Below are 23445 nucleotides of genomic sequence, written 5' to 3'. Positions count from 1 at the left end.
AATGTGTGTGGTGATGATGGGAGCGGTAGTGCCGATGTGTATGCAGTGATGAGTGCGGTAGTGCCTACGTGTGTGTGTGGTGATGATGGGTGCGGTAGTGCTGGTATGTGTGCGGTGATGATGGGTGCGGTAGTGCCGGTATGTGTGTGATGATGATGAGTGCGGTAGTGCCTGCGTGTGTGCAGTGATGATGGGTTCGGTAGTGTCGGGGCGTGTGCGGTGATGATGATAGGTGCGGTAGTGCCGGGGTGTGTGCGGTGATGATGATGAGTGTGATTGTGCCGAGGTGTGTGCAGTGATGATAATGGGTGCGGTAGTGCCGGGGTGTGTGCAGTGATTATGATGGGTGCGGTACTGCCAGGGTGTGTGCGGGGATGATGGGGGCGGTAGTGCTGGTATGTGTGTGATGATGATGGGTGCGGTAGTGCCGGTGTATGTGCGGTGATGATGAGTGCGGTAGTGCCTGCGTGTGTGCAGTGATGATGGGTGCGGTAGTGCCGGGGTGTGTGCAGTGATGATGATGGGTGCGGTAGTGCCGGGGTGTGTGCGGTGATGATGATGGATGCAGTACTGCCAGGGTGTGCGCGGGGATGATGATGGGGGCGGTAGTGCCGGGGTGTGTGCAGTGATGATGGGGGCGGTAGTGCCGGGGTGTGTGCAGTGATGATGGGGGCGGTAGTGCCGGGGTGTGTGCGGTGATGATGGGTGCGGTAGTGCCGGGGTGTGTGCGGTGATGATGGGTGCGGTAGTGTCGGGGTGTGTGCGGTGATGATGGGTGCAGTAGTGCCGGGGTGTGTGCTGTGATGGTGGGGGCGGTAGTGCTTGCGTGTGTGCGGGGATGATAATGGGCGCGGTAGTGCCAGAGTGTGTGCGGTGATGATGGGGCTCTCTCTCTGCTTAACGCAACGCGTTATTTCACAGGAATCCGTTGCCTTTATATCACGCTGTTTACAACGCATCCGTCACATGTGTCACACAACGCATTGTGACGGATGCCGTTCTACGCAAGTGTGAAAGTAGCCTTACAGTGCCCTGCTCCTCGCTACAATTTCAACTGATTGCAGAACTATGTGCAACAAAAGGGGGCTCTCAATGTTTTTATACTTTATTACTATCGAATTATTGTAAGAAAAAAAAACACCTCAAAATCATATATGAACCCTAAAGCTGGGGCGTTACTATTGTTCTTCTGCACCCAACAAGTCTAAACTTGTGCAAAGGCGTCTAACTGGATAAACTAGGAAATATTGATCAATTGGAATGTTATTTTCTCCCTTTCCGGATTACCCGGCTGCTGACAGCTGAGATTTTTGCTCTTCTCCTACTAGAGCCAGCACCAATTTTAAAATGATGGTGTAATTTTTACCGATGGGCATTTTGGGGGTGCAGTAATGGTAAAATCTATGGTCCTACCAAGAAGAAGGAAAGTACAGTACTTGGTGTTTGGTTTTTACTATCCCACCAGCACAGCAATCCCTAATGCTAGATTTTTGCAATTTTAATGCTTGAATTTGATAGGTTTTAAATAATGCAAAAGCAAGTACAATGTTCTGCATTGCCCCCAACTATTAATAATGCCCAATAGGGGTGTGGCCTGGCCTGAGATGTGAGAGGAAGCTAAGAGGAGAGCTCCTGGAACTGCTGATTATCCTGACTTCCACTGGGCCGTGGAGAGGACAAAAATCATCCGTGCAGCAACCAGAGACCACCCTGCACTTACTGCACAGCTTGGACGGAGGTTACATGGCTGGGGGACGAGCAGGAGGCCGAAGGAGGCGGCGGCAGGAATTGAAGGTACTGCACAAAATGGTGGTGGGACACAGACGCCAACCTCCAAAGTAGGGAGAGCTGCAGCCATGCATGCTGCTGAAAAACTGTCTGAGTATGCCAGGGGTACAGAATGCAGGGCTCCCACGGTACACAGGGATGAAGGAGCTGAACTGGGGAGCTCCAGGCAGCACAGCCCTCACAATGCAGTGGAGGAGGAAGGAGGAAATAGTGCAGACTCATTATTATTACAGCAAGGCTTGCAAAACAAGCTGGAGCTCCCTGTATCCATGCATAATAAATGTCCCCCTGAGCCTGCCACAACTTTGCAGGGTGCTGAGCCCACTCTGAAAGACGTGCTTGCAGCTATAGCTCAAAATGGCTCCACAATGACATCCCTCAGCTCCCAGATGGGCCAAATCATGGAGGAGTTATCAGGTGTGAAACAGAGTTTCCAAAAAGTGAATGACCGCATGACGGCGTCAGAGGGGAGAATCAGTGACTTAGAGGATAAAATGCCCCAGGTTACCCATGAATCCCACAGGCATGATCAGCAACTGGCATTTCTACTTAACAAGACAGATGATTTAGAAAATAGATTGAGGAGAAACAATGTGCGGCTGATAGGGGTTCCAGAAAAAACGGAGGGCACAAATCCGTCAGAATTCTTTGAGAGATGGCTGCAAAAAGTATTTGCCGCAGAGGTCCTATCCCCCCTATATGCTGTGGAGAGAGCCCACAGAGTGCCCACCAGACCCATGCCTCCGGGAGCTCCTCCAAGACCTGTCCTGGTGAAACTACTACATTATAGAGACCGGGATGCGATCCTAAGAGCGGCTAGAAATAAAGGGTCCATAACGGTGGACGGCCACAAAATATCCTTCTTTCCTGATTATTCAGTTGAAATTTCAAAAAGAAGAGCTCAATTCACAGATGTGAAATGACGCCTGAGAAATGCACAAGTCTCGTACTCCATGCTGTACCCAGCGAAGCTCAGGGTGGCTGCACTGCAAGAGACATTCTTTTTTGAAAATCCTAAAGATGCTCTCAAATGACTTGATATGAATGAGCAACGGCTCAGGCAAAATCCAAAACATTGATATGTAACCCTTGAAGGACTTTATGGATGATGAATACTCGACTGTCTGCTGCGATTACATAGGATTGGCCTAGTGGATATAATTATGATACCCATTGATTGGTTCCAGCAGAACTCCCTGGAAGAGGAGTTTGGGTTTCCTTTCTTTCCCTTTTTCACTTCCAGAGACGGTTTTTGTTTTTCTCACTTCCCTGCATTTTTCATTGTTCTCAGGCTTTTTTTTTTTTTTTCTTGCTTTAAACCATTTTGGGAAGCGGGAATTTTGTCTCTTGTTTCGGCTTCAGGATGGACTGGTGCCTCAGTTTCAACGTTTATGTTGTGGGACAACTGTTAGATGCGGGGGGAGGGGGGAGGATGGAGGGGGGGGAATGTTTCTGCAGCTTTAACCTCATAACGACGGCCGTACGACTTAAAGCGGCGGCAAAACGGGGTACTTATTCTGTTCCGCCGCTTTAAAGCGGCGGCCCGAAAAAACCCTGTAGCGCCCCCCAGCGACCGAAAATCTCGGGGGTTTCAGCTACCGGGGGTAGCTGAGACCCCCCAGATTATGAATCGGGGTGTTTTTTTTGGACCCCGATCATGTGATCGGCGGTATACACTGTATACCGACGAACACATGAAAAAAAAAGAAATGGCCGGTAAAACTGATTTCTTTTTTATCTGACATGATCAAACATGTCAGATGAGAAAGAAATCTAAACCCCTAGTGCCCCCAAAGCCCCCGGTACCGGAGAGTCCCCCCACCACCCCTACCCCCCCTCCGGAGCACTCAAAATGGCGCCGAAGCGCACAGAAAACTGCAGCCGCCGCCGGCTCTGCATTCATTTCCCTCCGATCTGAAATGATCAAACATTTCAGATCGGAGGGAAATGTCCTCCCCCTGACCCCTCCTCCAGTCCACCGGAGCCCTCTGGTCACCGGAGCCCCCTCCAGTCTCCAGAGCCGCCTCCCCCCTCCCCCCTCCGGAGCGTGGAAGATGGCGGCGCCGCGCGGCCGCATTCATTCTGCTCTTTCTGCCGCATGTGACACGTCACATGCGACAGAAAGGTGTCCCCAGGTCCCGCTAGGTCATCCCCCCCGTCACCCCCCCCAGCCCCCGGTCATACGTTACCTGTCTGGTGATCCGTCCCGCGATCACGCCGCCTCCTTCTTGAATGCTGGCGGCGCATGCCCAGACAGCGGCTGTCAGCTGGATCCCTGGGACGCTGACGTCGCTGCTGCACAGGCTGCTCCACTGTGGACCGGGGGAGAGTGAGTGCAGTAATCAGCAGTCTCTCCATGTGAGCAGTGTGGTCCTCACATGGAGAGACTGCTGTTCCAGAAAATGGGGCGTACGTTCTGTGAGCGTGCCCCTCATATTCTGGAATGAGGTTACTGCAGGTCACTCTGCCCTAAGTTGGACCGGGGCAGTGTGAGTGCAGTAATTCTCAGATTACTGCACCCACACTGCTCATGGAGAGCTTGCTCTTCCAGAAAATGGGGGATACGTTCCCTGAACGTGCCCTCCATATTCTAGAAGATCCAGAGTCGGCGTGGGACCTCCAAAATGGATTACAGCGACCGGAATTTCTTTATTTTCAATAAATTGGGGAAAGAGGAATGTTTTGGGGAGTGTTTTTTCAAATAAATTTTTTTTTTGTCTTTATTTTTTTCTATTACTTACTGGGTTAGTGATGTCGGGTATCTGTTCAGATGCCGTGACATCACTAACCCCAGGGCTTGATGCCAGGTGACATTACAGCTGGTATCAACCCCATATATTATCCCGTCTGCCACCGCACCAGGGCGCGGGATGAGCTGGGGCGAAGCGCCAGGATTGGCGCATCTAATGGATGCGCCACTTCTGGGGCGGCTGCGGCCTGCTATTTTTAGGCTGGGAAGAGTCCAATAACCATGGCTCTTCCCACCCTGAGAATACCAGACCCCAGCTGTCTGCGTCACCTTGGCTGGTGATCTAATTTGGGGGGGACCCCACGTTTTGTTTTTTTTTAAAAAACGCCTGGGGAGCCCTCCAAATTGATCACCAGACAAGGTGAAGCTGTCAGCTGTGGTTTGCAGACTACAGCTGTCTGCTTTACCCTAGCTGGCTATCAAAAATAGGGGGGACCCCACGTCGTTTATTTTAATTATTAATTTTTTGGGGGGCTAAATACAAGGCTAGGCACCCTTTAGTGCCACATGAAAGGCACTAAAGGGCGCCAGCTTAGAATATGCAGGGGGGTGGGACGTTATATATGTTTGACATCTATCCATTCATCCATTGTAGCATTTTAGGCTGTGCGCCCATAATCGGGATTTGCAGCGTTTTGGGCGCAGAGTGTGTCCATAGTGTGTCCCTGTGTCCATAGTGCTGCGTTGTGCAGTAGAAGCACAGTGGAAGGATTTTTAGAAATCCCATGCCCAATGTGCTTGCCCAATGTGCTTCTTTTCTCCGCAGCATACACCGACCTGTGGCGCAGCTTCCCGAGCCTCAGCATGTCAATTTATGCTGCAGAGATGAGTGTTCTCTGCAGGTAGCATAGAGCTCCACAGCGGCCTGAACCCAAATCGTGGGCATGGGCAGCTGCGTTCTCCCGTGGACAACACTCACATCTCTGCAGGAGGCTGACACTGTGTACTAGACGCCGTCTCGCTGGATCATGGCCACATAGCCTAAAAGTGAGACATTTGTTGCTACAGCAACATTTTTGTGAAGTACCTGTGGATTCAAAATGCTTACTATACTCCTGAATAAAATCCAGTTTCCAAAATGGGGTCACTTGTGGGGGGTTTCTAATGTATAGGTACCCAAGGGGCCCTGCAAATGTGACATGGTGCCCGCAATTTATTTCAACTTTTCCAGAATTCAAATGGTGCTCCTTCCATTCCAAGCCCTCCCATTTATCCAAACAGAGGTTTTTGGCCACATGTGGGGTATCCCTGTGCTCATAAGACATTGGATAACAACCTGTTGGGTCCACGGTTTGTTGTTGTCTCTTGAAAAAGTGAGAAATTTGATGCTGAAGCCACATTTTTGTGAAAAAAATGAAAATTTTCAATATGGCAACCTAAGCTTATCAAATTCTGTGAAGTATTCGTGGATTCAAACTGCTCACTATACACCTAGATAAAAGCCTTGAGGTGTCTTGTTTCCAGAATGGAGTCACTTGTGGGGGACCGCCACTGTTTAGGCACCTCAGGGGCTCTCCAAATGCAACCTGGCGTCCGCTATTGATTCCAGCCAATTTTGCAGTCAAATGGCACTCCTTCCCTTCCGAGCCCTGCCATGCGCCCAAACAGTTGATTTCCACCACATATAAGGTATCGCCAAACTCAGGAGAAATTGCACAATAAATGTTATGCTGAATTTTTTCCTTTTACTCTTGTAAAAAAAAAAGCTACCTGGTTGAAATAACAATTTTGTGGTAAAATTTTATTTTTTTTTTTTCATGGCTCAACGTTATAAAATTCTGTGAAGCACCTGGGGGTTCAGGGTACTCACCAAACATCTAGATAAATTCCTTGAGGGGCCTAGTTTCCAAAATGGGGTCACTTGTGCGGGGTTTCTGCTGTTTAGGTACCTTAGGGGTCCTCCAAATGTGACATGGTGCCCGCAATCTTTTTCAGCCAAATTTCCTTTCCAAAATTCAAATATTGCTCCTTTCGTTCCAAGCCCTCCCATTTGTCCAAACAAAGGTTTCAGACCACATGTGAGGTATCACCGCGCTCATAAAAAAGTGGTTAACAAACTTTGAGGTCAAATTTTTGGAATTACCTCTTGAAAAAGTAAGAAAATTGATGCTAAAGCAACATTTTTGAGAAAATTATTAAAATTTTCAATATGACAACGTAACGTTAACAAAATCTGTGAAGTACCTGTGGATCTAAAATGCTCACTATACCCCTAGATAGAAGCCTTGAGGGGTCTGGTTTCTAAAATGGTGTCACTTGTGAGGGGTTTCTTCTGTTTAGGTACCTTAGCGGACCTGTAAATGCAACATGGTGCCCGCAATTTATTTCAGCCAAATTTGCTTTCCAAAATTCAAATATTGCTCCTTCTGTTCCGAGCCCTCCCATTTTGTCCAAACAGAGGTTTCTGACCACATGTGGGGTATCGGCGCACTCATGAGAAAGTGGGGAACAAGTTTTGGGGTCCATTTTGTTGTGCTATTTCTTCTAAAAGTGAATAAATTTGGGTTAGAGCAACATTTTTAGGTAAAATTTAATTTTTGCTTTTTTTCATTCCACATTGCTTTTGTTCATGTGAAGCACCTGAAGGGTTAATAAACTTCTTGAATGTGGTTTTGAGTACTTTGGGGGGTGCAGTTTTTAGAATGGTGTCACTTTTGGGTATTTTCTGTCATCTAGGCCTATTGAAGTCACTTCAAATGTGATGTGGTCCCTAAAAAATGGTTTTGTAAATTTTGATGTAAAAATGAGAAATCACTGATAAACTTTGAACCCCTCTAACTTCCTAACAAAAAAAAATTTTGTTTCCAAAATTGTGCTGATGTAAAGTAGACAAGTGGGAAATGTTATTTATTAACTATTTTGTGTCACAGAAATCTCTGGTTTAACGATATAAAAATTCAAAAGTTGAAAATTGCTAAATTTTCAAAATTTTTGCCAATATTCAATTTTTTTCATAAATAAAAGCAAAAAATATTGTCCTAAATTTGGTACTAACATGAAGTCCAATATGTGACGAAAAAACAATCTCAGAATCACCGGGATCCGTTGAAGCGTTCCAGAGTTATAACCTCATGAAGTGACACTGGTCAGAATTGCAAAATTTGGTCTGGTCATTAAGGTGAAAATTAGCTCCGTCACTAAAGGGTTAATGATGCTTTTATATTTATGTCTGCTAATGGTTCTCATGTGGTTAAGGAAGGTGGAGGAGGGTTGGAACTCTTTGCTGGGTGTGACTGCTTGCACTACATACGCATACCACCAGGATGGTGGGTAGAATTAACATTCTTTCTTGGAATGTCCGTGGCTTGGGGGACCCCACAAAAAGGGTAGCAGTAATGGAACAGGTCAAATCCCAGTTTCCAGCAATCATCTGCCTACAGGAGACACATTTGGAGGGCGACAAAATAGCATACATGAATCGCTCATGGGTGGGCCATTGTTTCCACTCAACCTACACAGCTCATTCCAGAGGTGTCAGTATCTTAGTCCACAGAGAAATCCCATTTGAGATTATTTCATCCACAGTAGATCAGGAAGATAGATTCATTTGCGTGCGCTGTAAAATATTTAACAAGGAGCTCCTTCTGATAAGTTTTATATACCGCATCCATATAATAATACTGTTCTAAACAAAATGATTAGCAAGACCCCCAATGTACAGGTGGTGTGCACGGGGGATTTCAACAATATCATTCACCCATATTGGGACAAACACAATGTGGGTACTCACTTAGAACACTATCCTAACTCCAAATTTGGGGACACGGTGGCTGAACTGGCACTTTCAGATCTGTGACGAATCAGAAACCCTGGAATCAAGAGATTCTCGTGCTATTCCAAAACACACAACACTCTGTCCAGAATAGACCTGATCTTGGGCTCGGAGGGTATACTGCCAATGGTGGAAAACACAGAATACCTTCCTAGAGGTTTATCAGACCATTCCCCACTGTTGACACGACTTAATATTTTACCCGGGCTTGATCGTACCCGTAGCTTGTGGTCCTTCAATGCTTTTTGGCTACAGATTATGGATGTGGGCCCGGTTGAACTAGCCCTTGAATACTATTTTCAGGACAACTGTACTGGGGAGATGTCGCTTAACACTGTTTGGAATGCCATGAAGGCCTGTCTGAGGGGGTCACTAATACAGGGGGTCACTAGATCTAAAATTAAGTCGGCACAATTTGAAATTTTTCTTAAAGAACGGGTCCAGACGACAGAACAGAAATACATACTGTCAGGGGATACACGGGACTTACTGGAATGGAGGGAGGCACAAGAAGCATATGATTCTCACATTAAGGAACGGGCCACTAACAAAAGACTTTTTACACAACAGAGATTCTTTGAAGAGGGCGAAAAAGCGGGTCATTTATTAGCGGTGATTGCTAAAGTGCAAAGGGGAAACACATTTGTGGGGGCGCTAAGGGACAAAACCAGGACCATAGTCAATCAACCTGACCAAATTTTGGCTACTTTCTCTGAATTCTATGAACAACTTTACAGTACTAAACTGCAATATGATAGGGAACAGATATCTTCTGACCTGAAAGACATCCCCTTGCCCTCCCTTTCAGATGAGGACAGAGTATACCTAAACAGTCCACTCACACTGGAAGAGTTGCATTTAGCAGTGTCCTCCATGCCCAATAAGAAGTCACCGGGTTCAGATGGGATCCCCACAGAGATTTACAAAAAGTTTGGAGACATCCTGCTCCTCCAGCTGCTGTCGACCTTCCAGCAAGCAGCCAAAAATGGCTCCTTGCCCCAATCGATGCGAGAAGCAGTGATAGTTGTCATACCTAAACCTGGCAAGGACCCCCTCATCCCTGACTCTTATAGACCTATCTCTCTGTTACCTACAGATATCAAAATAATAGCTAAAGTATTAGCTTCCAGACTTAATAAGGTTATACTTTCACTATTCCATTCGGACCAGTCGGGGTTCATGCCTTCCAGATCAACGGCAGTGAATATACGACGGTTACACCTCAACCTACAATTGCCAGTTGATAACTCAGGGGATAGGGTAATTTGCTCCCTAGACGCCGCTAAGGCTTTCGACTCTATTGAGTGGGAGTTTCTCTGGGCAGTACTTGACAGATTTGGACTGGGGAGGGATTTTATTTCCTGGGTAAGACTTCTATATAATAACCCTACTGCTAGGATCAAAGTTAATGGATGCCTTACTTCTTTCCACCTGGGTAGGGGCACCCGCCAGAGATGCCCGCTATCCCCCTTACCATTTGCTCTGGCTGTTGAGCCTATGGCGGCAATGGTTAGATCCAATCCAGACATAACACGGTTCATGAGGGGTGGTCAGTAGGAAAAAATAGCGTTGTACGCAGATGACACACTCTTTTTTCTGGCCAATGCAACATCATCACTGCCAAGGGCAATGGGGGTTATACAAGAATTTGGGAAGTACTCAGGTCTATTAATCAACTGGGAAAAGTCTGTATTACTTCCGGTGGATGGAACCACAAACTCACCTAATTACGTAGACTCGGCCCTACAGGTTGTTGCCCAGTTTAAATATTTGGGGATAATGGTCACCACTCGTGTTGAGGATTATAAGAGTCTCAACCTAACCCCCTATTCTGTTGAAATTTAAGGATAAGAAGGAAGTCTGGTCTCGCCTGCTCTTCTCAGCAGTTAGCCGCTCTAACCTGATCAAAATGATCTGGATGCCCCAACTACTATACAAGCTACACAACTCTCCACAATGGATCCCACAAAGATTTTTCCATAAGGTAAACGCACTATTCCGGGAATTGATCTGGGGCGGACAGATGCCGCGCATTAGGCTCGAGACCCTGCAGAGGGATAAAAGTAGTGGAAGTCTGGCGGTACCCAATCCATGGGTTTACTATCTGGCGGCTCAGCTTCAGCACATTCGGGGATGAGAGGACCCTGGAGGGGGGGGGCACAGAATACGATTCTACAACAATATTTTCACTCCACTAGTCTATACGAGGTTCTAGAGGCAGGAGGCTTTGGAGCTGCTGCTAATAGTTGCCCAACCGTACTACTAATCCAAAAACTATGGGATAAAACTAAAAAACTACAAGACATTCAGGGAATCTCACAATATACCTCTATATGGAGAACTCCATGGTTACCTAACTTGCATCGTTTAGAGGGGTTTGGGAGCTGGGTTTTGAGAGGGATAAATAGATTCACACATATTGTGGAGAAGGGCCAACTCAGAGGCTTTCCTCAGTTGCAAGTGGTGTTTGGGATCCAGAATTCGGAGTTTAAGTACTTGCAACTGAGACATGCCTATCAGGCAGAAACCTCTATTATGGGTAGAGCATTGGAGCAGAACAAAGTCATGCAACGCATGGCAACCTCTAGAGGCTCAGCTGGAGTGATCTCTCGTTTATATTGGGATCTACAGTCATGGCCAAAAGTTTGGAGAATGTTACAAATATTAATTTTTACAAAGTCCTACTGCTTAAGTTTTTCTAATGGCAATTTGCATATACTCCACAATGTCATAAAGAGTGATCAGCTTAACAGCAATTACTTGCAAAGTCAATATTGGCTAAGAAAATGAACTTTAACCCCCAAAACACATTTCAACATCATTGCATTCCTGCCTTAAAAGGAGCAGCTAACATTGTTTTAGTGATTGTTCCATTAACACAGGTGTGGGTGTTGATGAGGACAGGGCTGACGATCAATCAGTCATGATTAAGAAAGAATGACACCACTGAACACTTTAAAAGGAGGCTGGTGCTTGGTATCATTGTTTCTCTTCAGTTAACCATGGTTATCTCTAAAGAAACACGTGCAGCCATCATTGCTCTGCACAAAAATGGCCTAACAGGGAAGAGTATCGCAACTACAAAGATTGCACCTCAGTCAACAATCTATCGCATCATCAAGAACTTCAAGGAGAGAGCTTCCATTGTTGCCAAAAAAGGCTCCTGGGCGCCCAAGAAGGACCAGCAAACGCCAGGACCATATCTTAAAACTGTTTCAGCTGTGGGATCAAACTACCAGCAGTGCCGAGCTAGCTCAGCAATGGCAGCAGGCTGGTGTGAGTGCTTCTGCACGCACTGTGAGGCGGAGACTCTTTGAGCAAGGCCTGGTTTCAAGGAGGGCAGCAAAGAAGCCACTTCTCTCCAGAAAAAACATCAGGGACCGACTGATATTCTGCAAAAGGTACAGGGAGTGGACTACTGAGGACTGGGGTAAAGCCATTTTCTCAGATGAATCCCCTTTTCGATTGTTTGGGACATCTGGAAAACAGCTTATTAGGAGAAGAAGAGGTGAGCGCTACCACCAGTCTTGTCTCATGCCAACTGTTAAGCATCCTGAAACGATTCATGTGTGGGGTTGCTTCTCAGCCAAGGGAATCGGCTCACTCACAGTCTTGCCTAAAAACACAGCCATGAATAAAGAATGGTACCAGAATGTCCTCCAAGAGCAACTTCTCCCAACTGTCCAAGAGCAGTTTGGCGCCCAACAATGCCTTTTCCAGCATAATGGAGCACCTTGCCATAAAGCAAAGGTGATCACTAAATGGCTCATGGAACAAAACATAGAGATTTTGGGTCCATGGCCTGGAAACTCCCCAGATTTTAATCCCATTGAGAACTTGTGGGCAATCATCAAGAGACGGGTGGACAAACAAAAACCAACAAATTCTGGCAAAATGCAAGCTTTGCTTATGCAAGAATGGACAGCTATGAGTCAGGATTTGGTCCAGAAGTTGATTGAGAGCATGCCAGGGAGAATTGCAGAGGTCCTGAAGAAGGGTCAACACTGCAGCAAATATTGACTTGCTGCATTAACTCATTCTAACTCTCAATATAACCTTTTGGTACTCATAATATGATTGCAATTATATTTCTGTATGTGATGTAAACATCAGACAAACACAATTAAAAACCAGAGGGCAACAGATCATGTGAAAATATAATTTTGGTGTCATTCTCAAAACTTTTGTCCATGACTGTATTATATCTGGTGCACCGGAATTGTCCAGTAAACGCAAAATAAAAATAGGAACAAGCTATAGGACCTCTTGAGGACAACCAATGTGTAGAAATTTTAGAAAGAATTCATAGTCTATCATTGGGGGAGGCATACAGACTGTCACACCTGTACGTTATTCACCAAGTATATCGCACTCCTAGATTCCTGTTTAATATTGAAGTTAGAACTGACCCCTTCTGCCCGCGATACAAAATATGTTCCGCAGATCTATTACATATGATGTGGTCGTGTCCTGATATTGAACATTACTGGAGAGGGGTGACAGAAATAATCGATAGAGTATATACAATAGAAACGAGCTTAACTCCCTTTGTATGTATTCTGGGATACGTGGAGGATTTACCTTTGGAGGAGGAGGGCAAAGTGGCTGTATCTAGACTATTATATATTGCCAGGAAACTAATCGCTCAACACTGGATCTCGGACCACAGTCCTACAATATCTGAATATGTCAAAGTTAATTGGGTGATAAATGTGGAGAAAAGTATATATCGGAAAAGAAATGGCGTAATCAAATTTGAAAAAATATGGGCACGATGGATAGATGGGTCAGGGTTGGCTTCGAGGGAACTGATTAGGTTTAGATTGGGCTTACTCTAAAGGTGGCTTTACACACTGCAACATCGCAAACGACATCGCTGTAACGTCACCGGTTTTGTGACGTTATAGCGACCTCCCCAGCGACATTGCAGTGTGTGAAACACATCAGCGACCTGGCCCCTGCTGTGAAGTTGCTGATCGCTACAAATCGTTCAGGACCATTCTTTGGTCCTTTGTTTCCCGCTGTGCAGCATGATCCCTAGAAAGTCTCAGTGTGTAAAGGGGACTTTACAGCGACTTCGTTAGCGACTTCCCTTTCAAAAAGCTGCTTTACAACGTCCCCAGTGACTAGGTAGGTCGTTCTGCAGGTCTGGATCGCTGTTGCGTCGTTGGCCAGGTCTGCCTGTTTGACAGCTCACCAGAGACTTTGTAGCGATCCCGGCCAGGTTGGGATCGCTGGTTGGATCGCTAGAAAGTCTCAGTGTGTAAAGGCCCCTTAAATTGATAACAAGGGGCAAAGGGCGAGAAATCTCTACAGAACTTATCTATAATGATGACGGAGGTTTGGGGAGAAGAGAGTAGCATGGGAACAGGTTAGATTCTTCATCAAAAATAACATTTAAATGTGTACAATGCCAAACAAAGCAAAAACTCAAAGAAAAACAAAAGGCTAATTGGATTAATTGATAAATGTAATAATGGTACTTAAGTTAAGAACTTGTGTCTAGGAATGTGTGGAACTGCAGATTTGACATTATCTCTCCTTTCTACAAGACTGTTTAATGTTTGTTGGAGAGTGTTGGGAGGGGAGTAGAGGCTGGTGTTAGGTTGACCTAACAGTCACAGCTATTGCCAGCGATGTCCGAATGCAGAGAGGGTACCGGTGACCCCCCTCTGCCCTCCCTTTAGCCTTCAATGAAAACAGACAGACACCGTTATACACGTAAAGGCTAGGAGACGTGCGGCTCCCAAAAAGAAAACTGTATTATTTTGTTTACATTTCAAAGTTATACAAAGTTGATTAGGGCGTAACTATGCAACATACATATTCATTAATTTACATTCATTAAGGCGTGGATTGCATATTCCCAGCAAGAGAAATTAATATAATGACTTATACTCCCATAACAGTCTATGACGTTTCTTTTTCCATAACAAGAATGTTTTTCAGTCGTCTCTAAGTCAAAACATTCTGCGTCCTTGAAGTTGGTCTCATAGTTTATTACGCAAATAAGTCTGGTTCGGTCTTGCCAGGGAGAATGAATTTCTATTATTTTTCTAAGGCAGTGAAAAAGGTTAACTCTTTCCTCACAATCCCCCCTATTGGCGTGATTGATGGACAGGGGGCCATCGAGAAGCTGTGGACTATAGAGAGAGCAGGCTAGCCTCCAGATACTTTCTGAGCCGCGGGTTGCTCAGGGAGTGTCGTCTCACATCCGTCACCCAGGACTGCCTGCATGCCTCTCGATAGGAGTCTCATCATGATACGCCAAGGTGATTTCTAGAGGAAAGAGTAGAGAAGAGAAAAAAGGCATATTAGTGATTTCATATGGGTGCTGAATAATCATTGCATCTACATTGCTTCAAGCAGCGGGAAAACAAAGCCATTAGCAACTTGAACACTACATAAGCAACTAGTAAACAGAGTAACACTTGGAACACTGATAGTCTGTTGTAACAGCCTCCCCATTGAAACACTTTGTTTATTGGGACTGGTATGGCTAAGTATGGCATGGAAGAGGCTGTCACAAGTGCGTGTGTACATATCCAGCAGTCTGTGATCTCAAGTTTTTCAGCTAACACTTCATGATGGGTCTCAAATTAATTCTGCCATGGTGTAGAAGGCCCCAAAAAGGGAGTACACATAGAAATACTTATCAGCAGTATTAGGCCTTCTTGCAGTGGCTGGCATGGACCCATGTCGATCTCCCCTCAAGTTTGACGGAGGTTGGAGTGGTCAGCTGGACAGTCAAAGGCCCTTCGAATCGTGGCTCAAGGGTCTTTTTCACGTGCTTCTTTAGGTAGACCCGGTCGCCAGGCTTTAGAGAGTGGGTTCCTGGAATGGCATCAGGATCAGGTAGAGAAGAGTAGACCCTTTGGTGGGTTTCAGTTAGTCTCTTCTGCAGGGAAACAACATAAGACGTTAGGCTATCACATTGCAGGTGTAACTCCTGCGGGAAGTAGCATCCTAATCTGGGTGCACTACCAAAGAGTATTTCAAAGGGTGAGAGCCTGTGCTTTCCCTGCGGGGTAGTCCTTATAGAGTAAAGAGCTATGGGGAGACATTCTGTCCATGGTCTACCAGTCTCCTCCACTGCCTTGGCTAGTTTGAGCTTTTAGAGTGCCATTTAACCTTTCCACTTTCCCTGATGACTGTGGGTGGTAAGGTGTGTGTAAGGCTGACTGAATGCCTAACAGGGCACAGGTGTTCTGGAAAACATGTCCAGTGAAATGAGTACCTCGGTCTGACTCTATGACTTCAGGGAGTCCAAACCGGGGTACCAGCTCACAGGCCAATTTCTTTGCTGTAATTCGGGCCATGGCTGAGCTGACAGGGTAGGCCTCTGGCCATCCTGAGAAGAGGTCTACACAGACAAGTACAAACTCGTAGATGCCATGTTTTGGCAACTGTATATAGTCTATTTGTACTCTTTGAAATGGGGCAAACGTCTTTGGCATGTGTCATTGCGGGGTTTTAGTTAGCTGGCCTGGATTATGTTGTTGACAGATGTGACAAGCTTTTATTCTCTGGGAGGCGTATTGTCTGAAGCCGGGGGCTACCCAATTTGGTTGCATCTGGTTCATGATTGAGTTTGTGCTACCGTGTGTGGGATAGTGGAGTACTTGGAAAATGGCAGGAAACCAACTGCGTGGCAGGACGGGAAGTCCGTTTAGGCGCCAAATCCCCTCCACCTTTTCTGCCCCCTTGGCCCGCCATCCGGCCTTTTCTTCCTCAGAGGCGTTTTCTTGTGTCTCAAAGAGGTTCTGCATTTCTTCCTCCGTCGTTGACACTGTTTCCGTCTCCTTCAAAGGGAGTAAGGTGGCTTGTTTTGCTGTTTGATCGGCCAAGCGATTTCCCCTTGCCTCGGGTGTTTGAGCCTTGGTGTGGGCAGCAACCTTTATGATTGCTAGCTGTTTTGGTATCAAGGCTACTTCCATTAGTTTCTTCACTGAGGCTCCATGCCTGATGGGATTTCCTGTTGCTGTCAGGAATCCTCTTGTCTGCCAGATAGTGCCAAAATCGTGCACAATGCCGTGTGCATAGGCTGAGTCCGTGTAGATGTTCGCTGTTCGTTCTTCCAGAAACTCAATTGCCCAGATGAGGGCAAGAAGTTCTGCTTCTTGAGCAGATATGCGTGGAGGTAGCGGTTGTTTGGCTAACACTGCATATAGAGTCACTACTGCAAATCCGGTGTGGAACTTGCCTGCTTCATCAGCGTACCTGCTACCATCCACAAAAAGTTCAAAGTCTGGATTTGTAAGCGGTGTTGCCTGTATATTGTGCAGGGGCTTTGCCTCATGTTCAATGAGTTCCTGACAATCATGATCAAATGGTGCACTGGTACGTTTGTCACTCTCTTCTGTCCTCTCTTCTGTCACTCTCTTCTGTCCCCCCTTCTAAACTTGTAAAGATCAGCAGATCAGCAAGGTTTAGACTTGTAACTCGAGCAAATGAGATGTTTGGGGGTAGCAACAGCATGCACTGGAGTCTGACTTATCTTGCCATGGAGAGGTGTTTCAACTGCACTTGATTGAGAACAGCATAAATGTCATGGCTGGTAAGGATGGTAGTCGGGAAATCGAGTGAGATTTCAGATGCTTTCTGCAGTATGTTTGAAACTGCTGTAACAGCACGGACACAGGTTGGTGCTGCTCTGGTGACGTTGTCAAGTTGAGAGGAGTAGTACCCGATTATGTGATGTTTGTCCGTCTTCTGGGTGAGTACTCCTACGGCAAATCCTTGAAGCTCTGCTACGAACAGATTAAAGGTGAGATCATAGTTTGGTAGTGCCAGAGCAGGTGCATCAATCACTAGTTCCTTGAGCTTTTGAAAGTTTTGTCGAGCTTCTTCTGTAAGGGAGAAAGGAACATTCTTTGTGCAATCATACAGCGGTTGCATGAGTAGTGACGCATTGGGAATCCACCGTCTGCATTTATCTCTGCTTGCTTTGCATCCTACTTCTGCCAGAAAGGTAAGCATTCCTCTTCACTAGGGCAGCACAGTAGTAAATCATCCACGTACTGGTAGATGTACTGCGAGAGGTAGCGGGAGGAGGGATTGTCTCAGCTGCGGTGGCGTAATTCCAGGCTTGACTGAAACTTTTACTGTGGGCATGGGTAGTGTGCCGAGGTCAGTTTTTGATGTGGACCAGAGTTTTGCAGGAACTTGTAGAAGTATTGGATCCGTGTTTACTTCACGTGTAACATCAGATTCTGGTTGATCTTCTATCATCTGGAGAGTGCACAGGATTTCTTCTGGGATATCTTCTGGAATTTGCAGGATAGCAGATCCATCTTCATTGTAGACAATCTGAGCTTGTAGTCTTGATAGTAGATCTTCTCCCACTAGGGCATCTCCACCCAGGGGGGACACTAAGAATTTAGACACAAACATGTGTGGTCCCAGTTTCACCTTCAGTGGATGTGTTATTGGGATTATCTGGGCTTGTCCATCAAATCCGGATACTACAGTAGCTTCAGATGAGATGGATCCTTCAGGCACTAGGTTCCTGGGGTTCAGGAGCGTGAGGCTCCTGAGTCCACCAAAGCTCTTATTTCCTTGTTGCCAATGTGAAGGGGGACATGTATAAATGGACCTCTGGCATCCCTATCCCGTGCTGCCGCAAGTCAGGCAGTCTTCTCCTCCTGACTCTCGGGTTGGTTTTGAGTGTCCATCTTCTTCTTTCTACAGTCTCTGATCACATGTCCTCTGACCCCACAATAGTAGCAGGTCGGTGCCTTCCTTCTTGTACCTTCTGGCTGACCGTCCACTGCTGCTATGACAACTTTCTTGTTGCTCCTTTTATCCTTTGCGTCGGTTTCTAAGCCACTTGCTTTGTTGACTAGAAGATCTATGTCTTCCATGTTCCTCCATTCTGGGCAGCACGCTTTCAATCTTTCTGCCAGAGGTGCATATATTCCATCCATGAAGGATCTTGCCATCAGGCGACGTATCGCACCCGCTTGTAAGTCCAGCCCTTCATTTGCGAATGACTGCATCAATCTGTAGTAAAATGAGCTGACATTCTCCACAGGACCTTGATGCACTGGTCCCATTGTGCCCTTAGTTCTTTGCTCCTGGTCGCAGAAGAGATTGAGTCTTATCATGAAGTCTTGGCCCGATTCCACATTACGGGTATCGTCCGGAGCATGTCCTGTCAGGTGGGCAGTGAGTTTGGCATACAGTTCGGGAGACATTTTAACTCTACACAAACCTTCCATGTCCAACCAAGTGCTTCTGTAGGAGACCTGTATTTTGGTTCAGGTAACGTGAAAAACTGACTGGGTTTCTAGTCGGATCTGGAGCATTTTGCAGAAAAGCCATCTGCTCGGCTGGAGTCCAGGGTACGTAGTCTTCATATGTACGGGGAACTGCATCTCTGGGAGCATCTGGATTTTGTGAATTAACAGGTGGTCTTATCAGGACTCTTCTTTCCACTACGGGATAAAGAGGCACTGGTGCTGTGGCTTGTAGCTTGTGCTGTGGGGCTGCACAGGCTAGGCATGTTTCACTCCAGTCCGGATTTTGTTGGCCACAGTTTGTGCAGGTCCATCCCGGGGATCCTGCTATTTTTGGAGTCGTTCCAGGAGTAGCTGACAGGTACGGAGGAGGCTGCGGATCCTTATTAGCTTGCTTCCCAGTTTCTTCCCATGTGTCTGATTCTTCATGGTATATCCAACCTTGATCGTGGGCTGTTTTTGCCATGTCAGAAAGAGTTCTGATCAGTTTAGTCCATGATTTATCTGCTATCACTCCTGCTCTAGTAGCTGTTATTGTATCCCATTTGTTGGGGTCCAATTGATCCTTCCCCTTCAATCCAAATGTCTTAAAAAAAACTTCCTTGGCCTGACTGGCTGTTCTTTTGCCATGATAACACGTAATGAGATGTTGCAGGGTGCATCCAGCTCTTCTGTCTTTTGATATTCCTTGCACCATTCTTCTTCTATCTTCTTCAGCTTTTAGACCCTTGAACGTCCTTTGGACTAAACCTACCTATCCTGGAGATACTCAGAGACTAACTCCTTTTCTATTCCTACCTAAGGTGAGGTCTAGAACCACCTTTCCTGGAGATACTCAGAGACTAACTCCTTTTGTATTCCTACTGAAAGATGGTGTCCTAACTTCAGAGGGGGCTGAGAATGTTGAATGGCGCTGGGTTGCCCTTCTTGTAACAGAGATACACTCTATATCCGATAGCAATGGCAAACAGGGCTATTCCCACTAACACTAGGGCAGTGAATATCACATCCATTGGACAGAGCAGGTACACTATTCCCTTTCAACACTCACTGATGTATGGGATCTATGACAACCAACAAGGACAACAGCACAGAAGTAAAGCGCAGGAGAGCAGACACACGGAGAGGCAGAGAAACACAGAGAAACAAACAAACAAGGCACAGAAAACATCAGCTGGCAAGGCTCTCTCAGAGTTCAGTAGAAACCCGCCAATAACCCAGTATCTACTCAGTGTACCATTTTGCGCGTTGGGGAGAGGGGAGATCAGATGTGGGGAGCATAAAGAGAAGAATAAGGTTCAACTCTTACCTGGCCAGGTGTTTCTGGTCCCCACGTCTGGTCACCTCCTCCTCGGCTTGGCAAGACAATCCACTGCGTCCTGGGATTAGAAACACGGGTCCCTGCTTTTCGGGCGCCAGATAATGTTAGGTTGACCTAACGGTCACAGCTGTTGCCAGCGATGTCCGAATGCAGAGAGAGTACCGGTGACCCCCCCTCGGCTATTCCAGCTCTCAATGAAAACAGGCAGACACCGTTATACACGTAAAGGCTAGGAGACGTGCGGCTCCCAAAAAGAAAACTGTATTATTTTGTTTACATTTCAAAGTTATACAAAGTTGATTAGGGCGTAACTATGCAACATACATATTCATTAATTTACATTCATTAAGGCGTGGATTGCATATTCCCAGCAAGAGAAATTAATATAATGACTTATACTCCCATAACAGTCTATGACGTTTCTTTTTCCATAACAAGAATGTTTTTCAGTCGTCTCTAAGTCAAAACATTCTGCTTCCTTGAAGTTGGTCTCATAGTTTATTACGCAAATAAGTCTGGTTCGGTCTTGCCAGGGAGAATGAATTTCTATTATTTTTCTAAGGCAGTGAAAAAGGTTAACTCTTTCCTCACACTGGGTAGCCTCCAATGTTTATTTTGTTGTAACTTGTAAAACTTTAATAAAAACATTTAATTAAAAAAAAAAATAATGCCCAATAAGTGCACAGAGGAGCCTGGTGCACCTCTGGCCCTAGATTGTGCAGTGTTAGCAGCTGGCACCGCTCCTCCATTGAGCACTGTGCAGCGTGCTGACCTGACTCAGCATGCTCTTGTCGTAACTAGTTTCTTCTCGCCTGGAGGGAAAGTTCTTGGCATTAATTCATCTTATGTAACCCTCCCGGACGCGACAAGGACTTCATATTTTCTCTAAATTATTCACGTAGCATCGTGAGACCAGCCGGCCTGCACTGTGGGCTAGAAAGCGGCAAAAATGTTAATGTTCTCATTCTGTGCAAAGTCTTAAAGCCTCGGAGAGGTTATTAGCGAAATATGCAATCAATTAGAGACTGGGAAGTGCCAATGCTAGTGTGCCATAGTAAGTAGGGGGTTCATCTACACCTCTGGAACATAGATCGTAGGTTGACTGAGGCTGACGACCTACTAAATTACTATATGGAAGTCTGTGCTCGTACACACTGCAATTGGGGGTGCAGAGGCAGCAGTTTCACCCGGGCCCTGGTCTCAAGGAGGCCCAATGGCTCTTCTGCCACATGAATATTTTATCTGGGGCACTCTTACTCTTATTGCATTGGGGCCAGGATTTTACGTTACATCCACACATAGAAATAGTATTTTTGGGAGAGAAACAATTTTTACCTTTCATCAAAATGAATCTACGCTGGACACGTCATGAGGGGTTGTTTCCATATCAACATTTCACCTTCTTCACTGGACATCTGCTTTGCGTCTGTTGTATGAATGTCTTCACCTCTGTCCGCTAAAGTGGAGATCTGATAAGAAGAGTGATTGGTCTTATTGTGGGGTATTACTTTAAGTGCCACAAATGAAATACTTTACTTGTCCTTCATGCTTGTTACATATGGACGTGAATACCGTATTTTTTGGACTATAAGACGCACCAGAATTTTAGAGGAGAAAAATGGGAAAATAAAATGTTAAGCAAAAAATGTGGTCATGACACACTGTTATGGGGCGAGGATCTGCTGCTGACTCTGTTATGGGGGTAATGTCCCCAAATTCTCTATTAAGGTACCCCATCCTGGTAATGATCTTCCATTCCTTTAATATGTTCCTCATCCTTGTATATATGTCCCTCATCCTGATAAATACCCCCATTCTGCTATGTACCCCCATCGTGCGATATACCTTCATCCTGTGGCACACAAAAAAAAATAAATGTTTATACTCACCTTTCCTCACTCCAGCAGCATCACTCGTCTTCCTGTCTGTGTCAGCAGCAGCGCCACTGACCTGTGTGGAGCCGTCACCATTCCCTGCAGCATGGCAATGTTCTCCTGTCTGACGCCCGCTGATGTGTGTGGAGAGCGATGTGCACAGCGATGACGTCATCTCTGTGCTCACCGCGCTCTACACAGATCAGCAGGCGTGAGACAGGAGGACATCGCGATGCTGCAGGGAATGGTGAGTATACCATACTTATTCACTGCCCCCCCCCCCCCCCGTGCTGATGAGGATGCGCAGGGAGCAGTAAATATAGCCGCACATCATCACTCCAGGCTGTAGTTGCCAGGGGTGATCACGCGGTTCGGCTGCTAATTAAGCGCGCACCCCCTGCACATCATCCCGCCCACCTGTCAGCGCCGGCTTCAGCGCTGAGAGATGATGGGCGGGAGGATGCATTGATATGAAATGAGCGGGCCCACATGGTCACGGCAGGTGATGCTACAGCCTGCTCCTGAAGCCGATGACCCGCTCCACCGCAGCACCCTCATTCCCCGCAGCCATGCTTTACATTCAGACTATGACGCACCCTCCACATACACCCAACATTTGGGGGGGAAAGGGCGTCTTATAGTCCGAAAAATACGGTATTTGTTCTTAGCAATTCCCTTAAGAGTTAAAACTGCATCACTAAGTTTTGTCTGTTCTTTTTTGTATTTTCTAGATACATTGATCGGAAAGCCTTCTTGGAACGAGTAGATTATCGGCAATTTCAGCTTGAGAGGGAAATCAGACTAAAAAATATGAAGCCATCTTAACTGTACAGTACGATAATGTGACGTCCATGAAACGTCTTTCACAGGTCGCAGGAGAAATCATTTTTAGTATGTAGCGTCTGGAAATCTGTATATTTGAACTGGAATATGGACCCTTTTGAAAGTTTTCCCCCCTTTTTAATATTTCTTGTCTGATTGATTTTTTTATTTTCTTTTGGTGCACTTGTGGTTTCAGTGACTATGGACTAATAAATCTATTTGTAAATTAAAAGTTTGTGTTACTGTGTAGTCTGTGATGTTGCACAATTGTTCATGTAGATTAGACACACTGGTCCACATTTACTTATAATCACGCATCCACTTAGCAGTAATGAAACTGGAGAAGGTAGGTGTCACACTAGGTACAGGGAAGTAGTAAGCGAGCATGAAAGGTAAGGGAAGGGGGAGATGGTGACCTCTGGCAGCCTACTGCTAGTCCCTGGGGTCCCTCACCACCCTAGATAGGTTCCACACCTATGCGCCGAGCTGGATACCTGACCCTAGGTATCCCTAGTGCTGGGCCCTCAATAGGGAATGGGTGGGATGGTCTCTTCGTCAACCCTACTAAACACTAAAGGAAGACACAAGGGGGACAAACTGGGGAAAAAGCAAGAACTACTTATTCACAGATGACACAGACAGGAGTTCACCAAAGCTTCAGCAACGATGAGAGCAAGCCACCTGCTTGCAACCAGAGATACAAAGAACTGAATAATATTACCAGCCCAGGGAGGAAGGGAGTTTTTAAGGACCAAGAGAATACTGAGGATCAGCAGCTGGGTGGTAGGTGAGCTCCTGCTGGGTCCAAAAGGGGGAGAGATGAAAATCTATCAGCAATGCTTACTAGTACAATGAATACTAACAGCAGGAACAATAGAAAG

At 46.1% G+C, this 23445-nt stretch overlaps 1 protein-coding gene across 1 annotated transcript in view; it reads left to right on the top strand.

Annotated features, from left to right (window-relative positions):
* CFDP1 (craniofacial development protein 1) overlaps positions 1-22796 on the top strand; it is an 83899-nt gene extending 61103 nt beyond the window's left edge. The window contains exon 8 of the mRNA XM_075325424.1: positions 22474-22796. Within this exon, the coding sequence (XP_075181539.1) occupies positions 22474-22567 (94 nt within the window). The 3' untranslated portion in view covers positions 22568-22796. The remainder of the gene's footprint in view (positions 1-22473) is intronic.
* The last annotated feature ends 649 nt before the right edge of the window (positions 22797-23445 follow it).

The sequence above is a fragment of the Anomaloglossus baeobatrachus genome, chromosome 10 (assembly GCF_048569485.1).
Source record: "Anomaloglossus baeobatrachus isolate aAnoBae1 chromosome 10, aAnoBae1.hap1, whole genome shotgun sequence".
Lineage (NCBI taxonomy): Eukaryota > Metazoa > Chordata > Amphibia > Anura > Aromobatidae > Anomaloglossus > Anomaloglossus baeobatrachus.
This window is presented reverse-complemented; position numbering and strand designations above follow the sequence as displayed.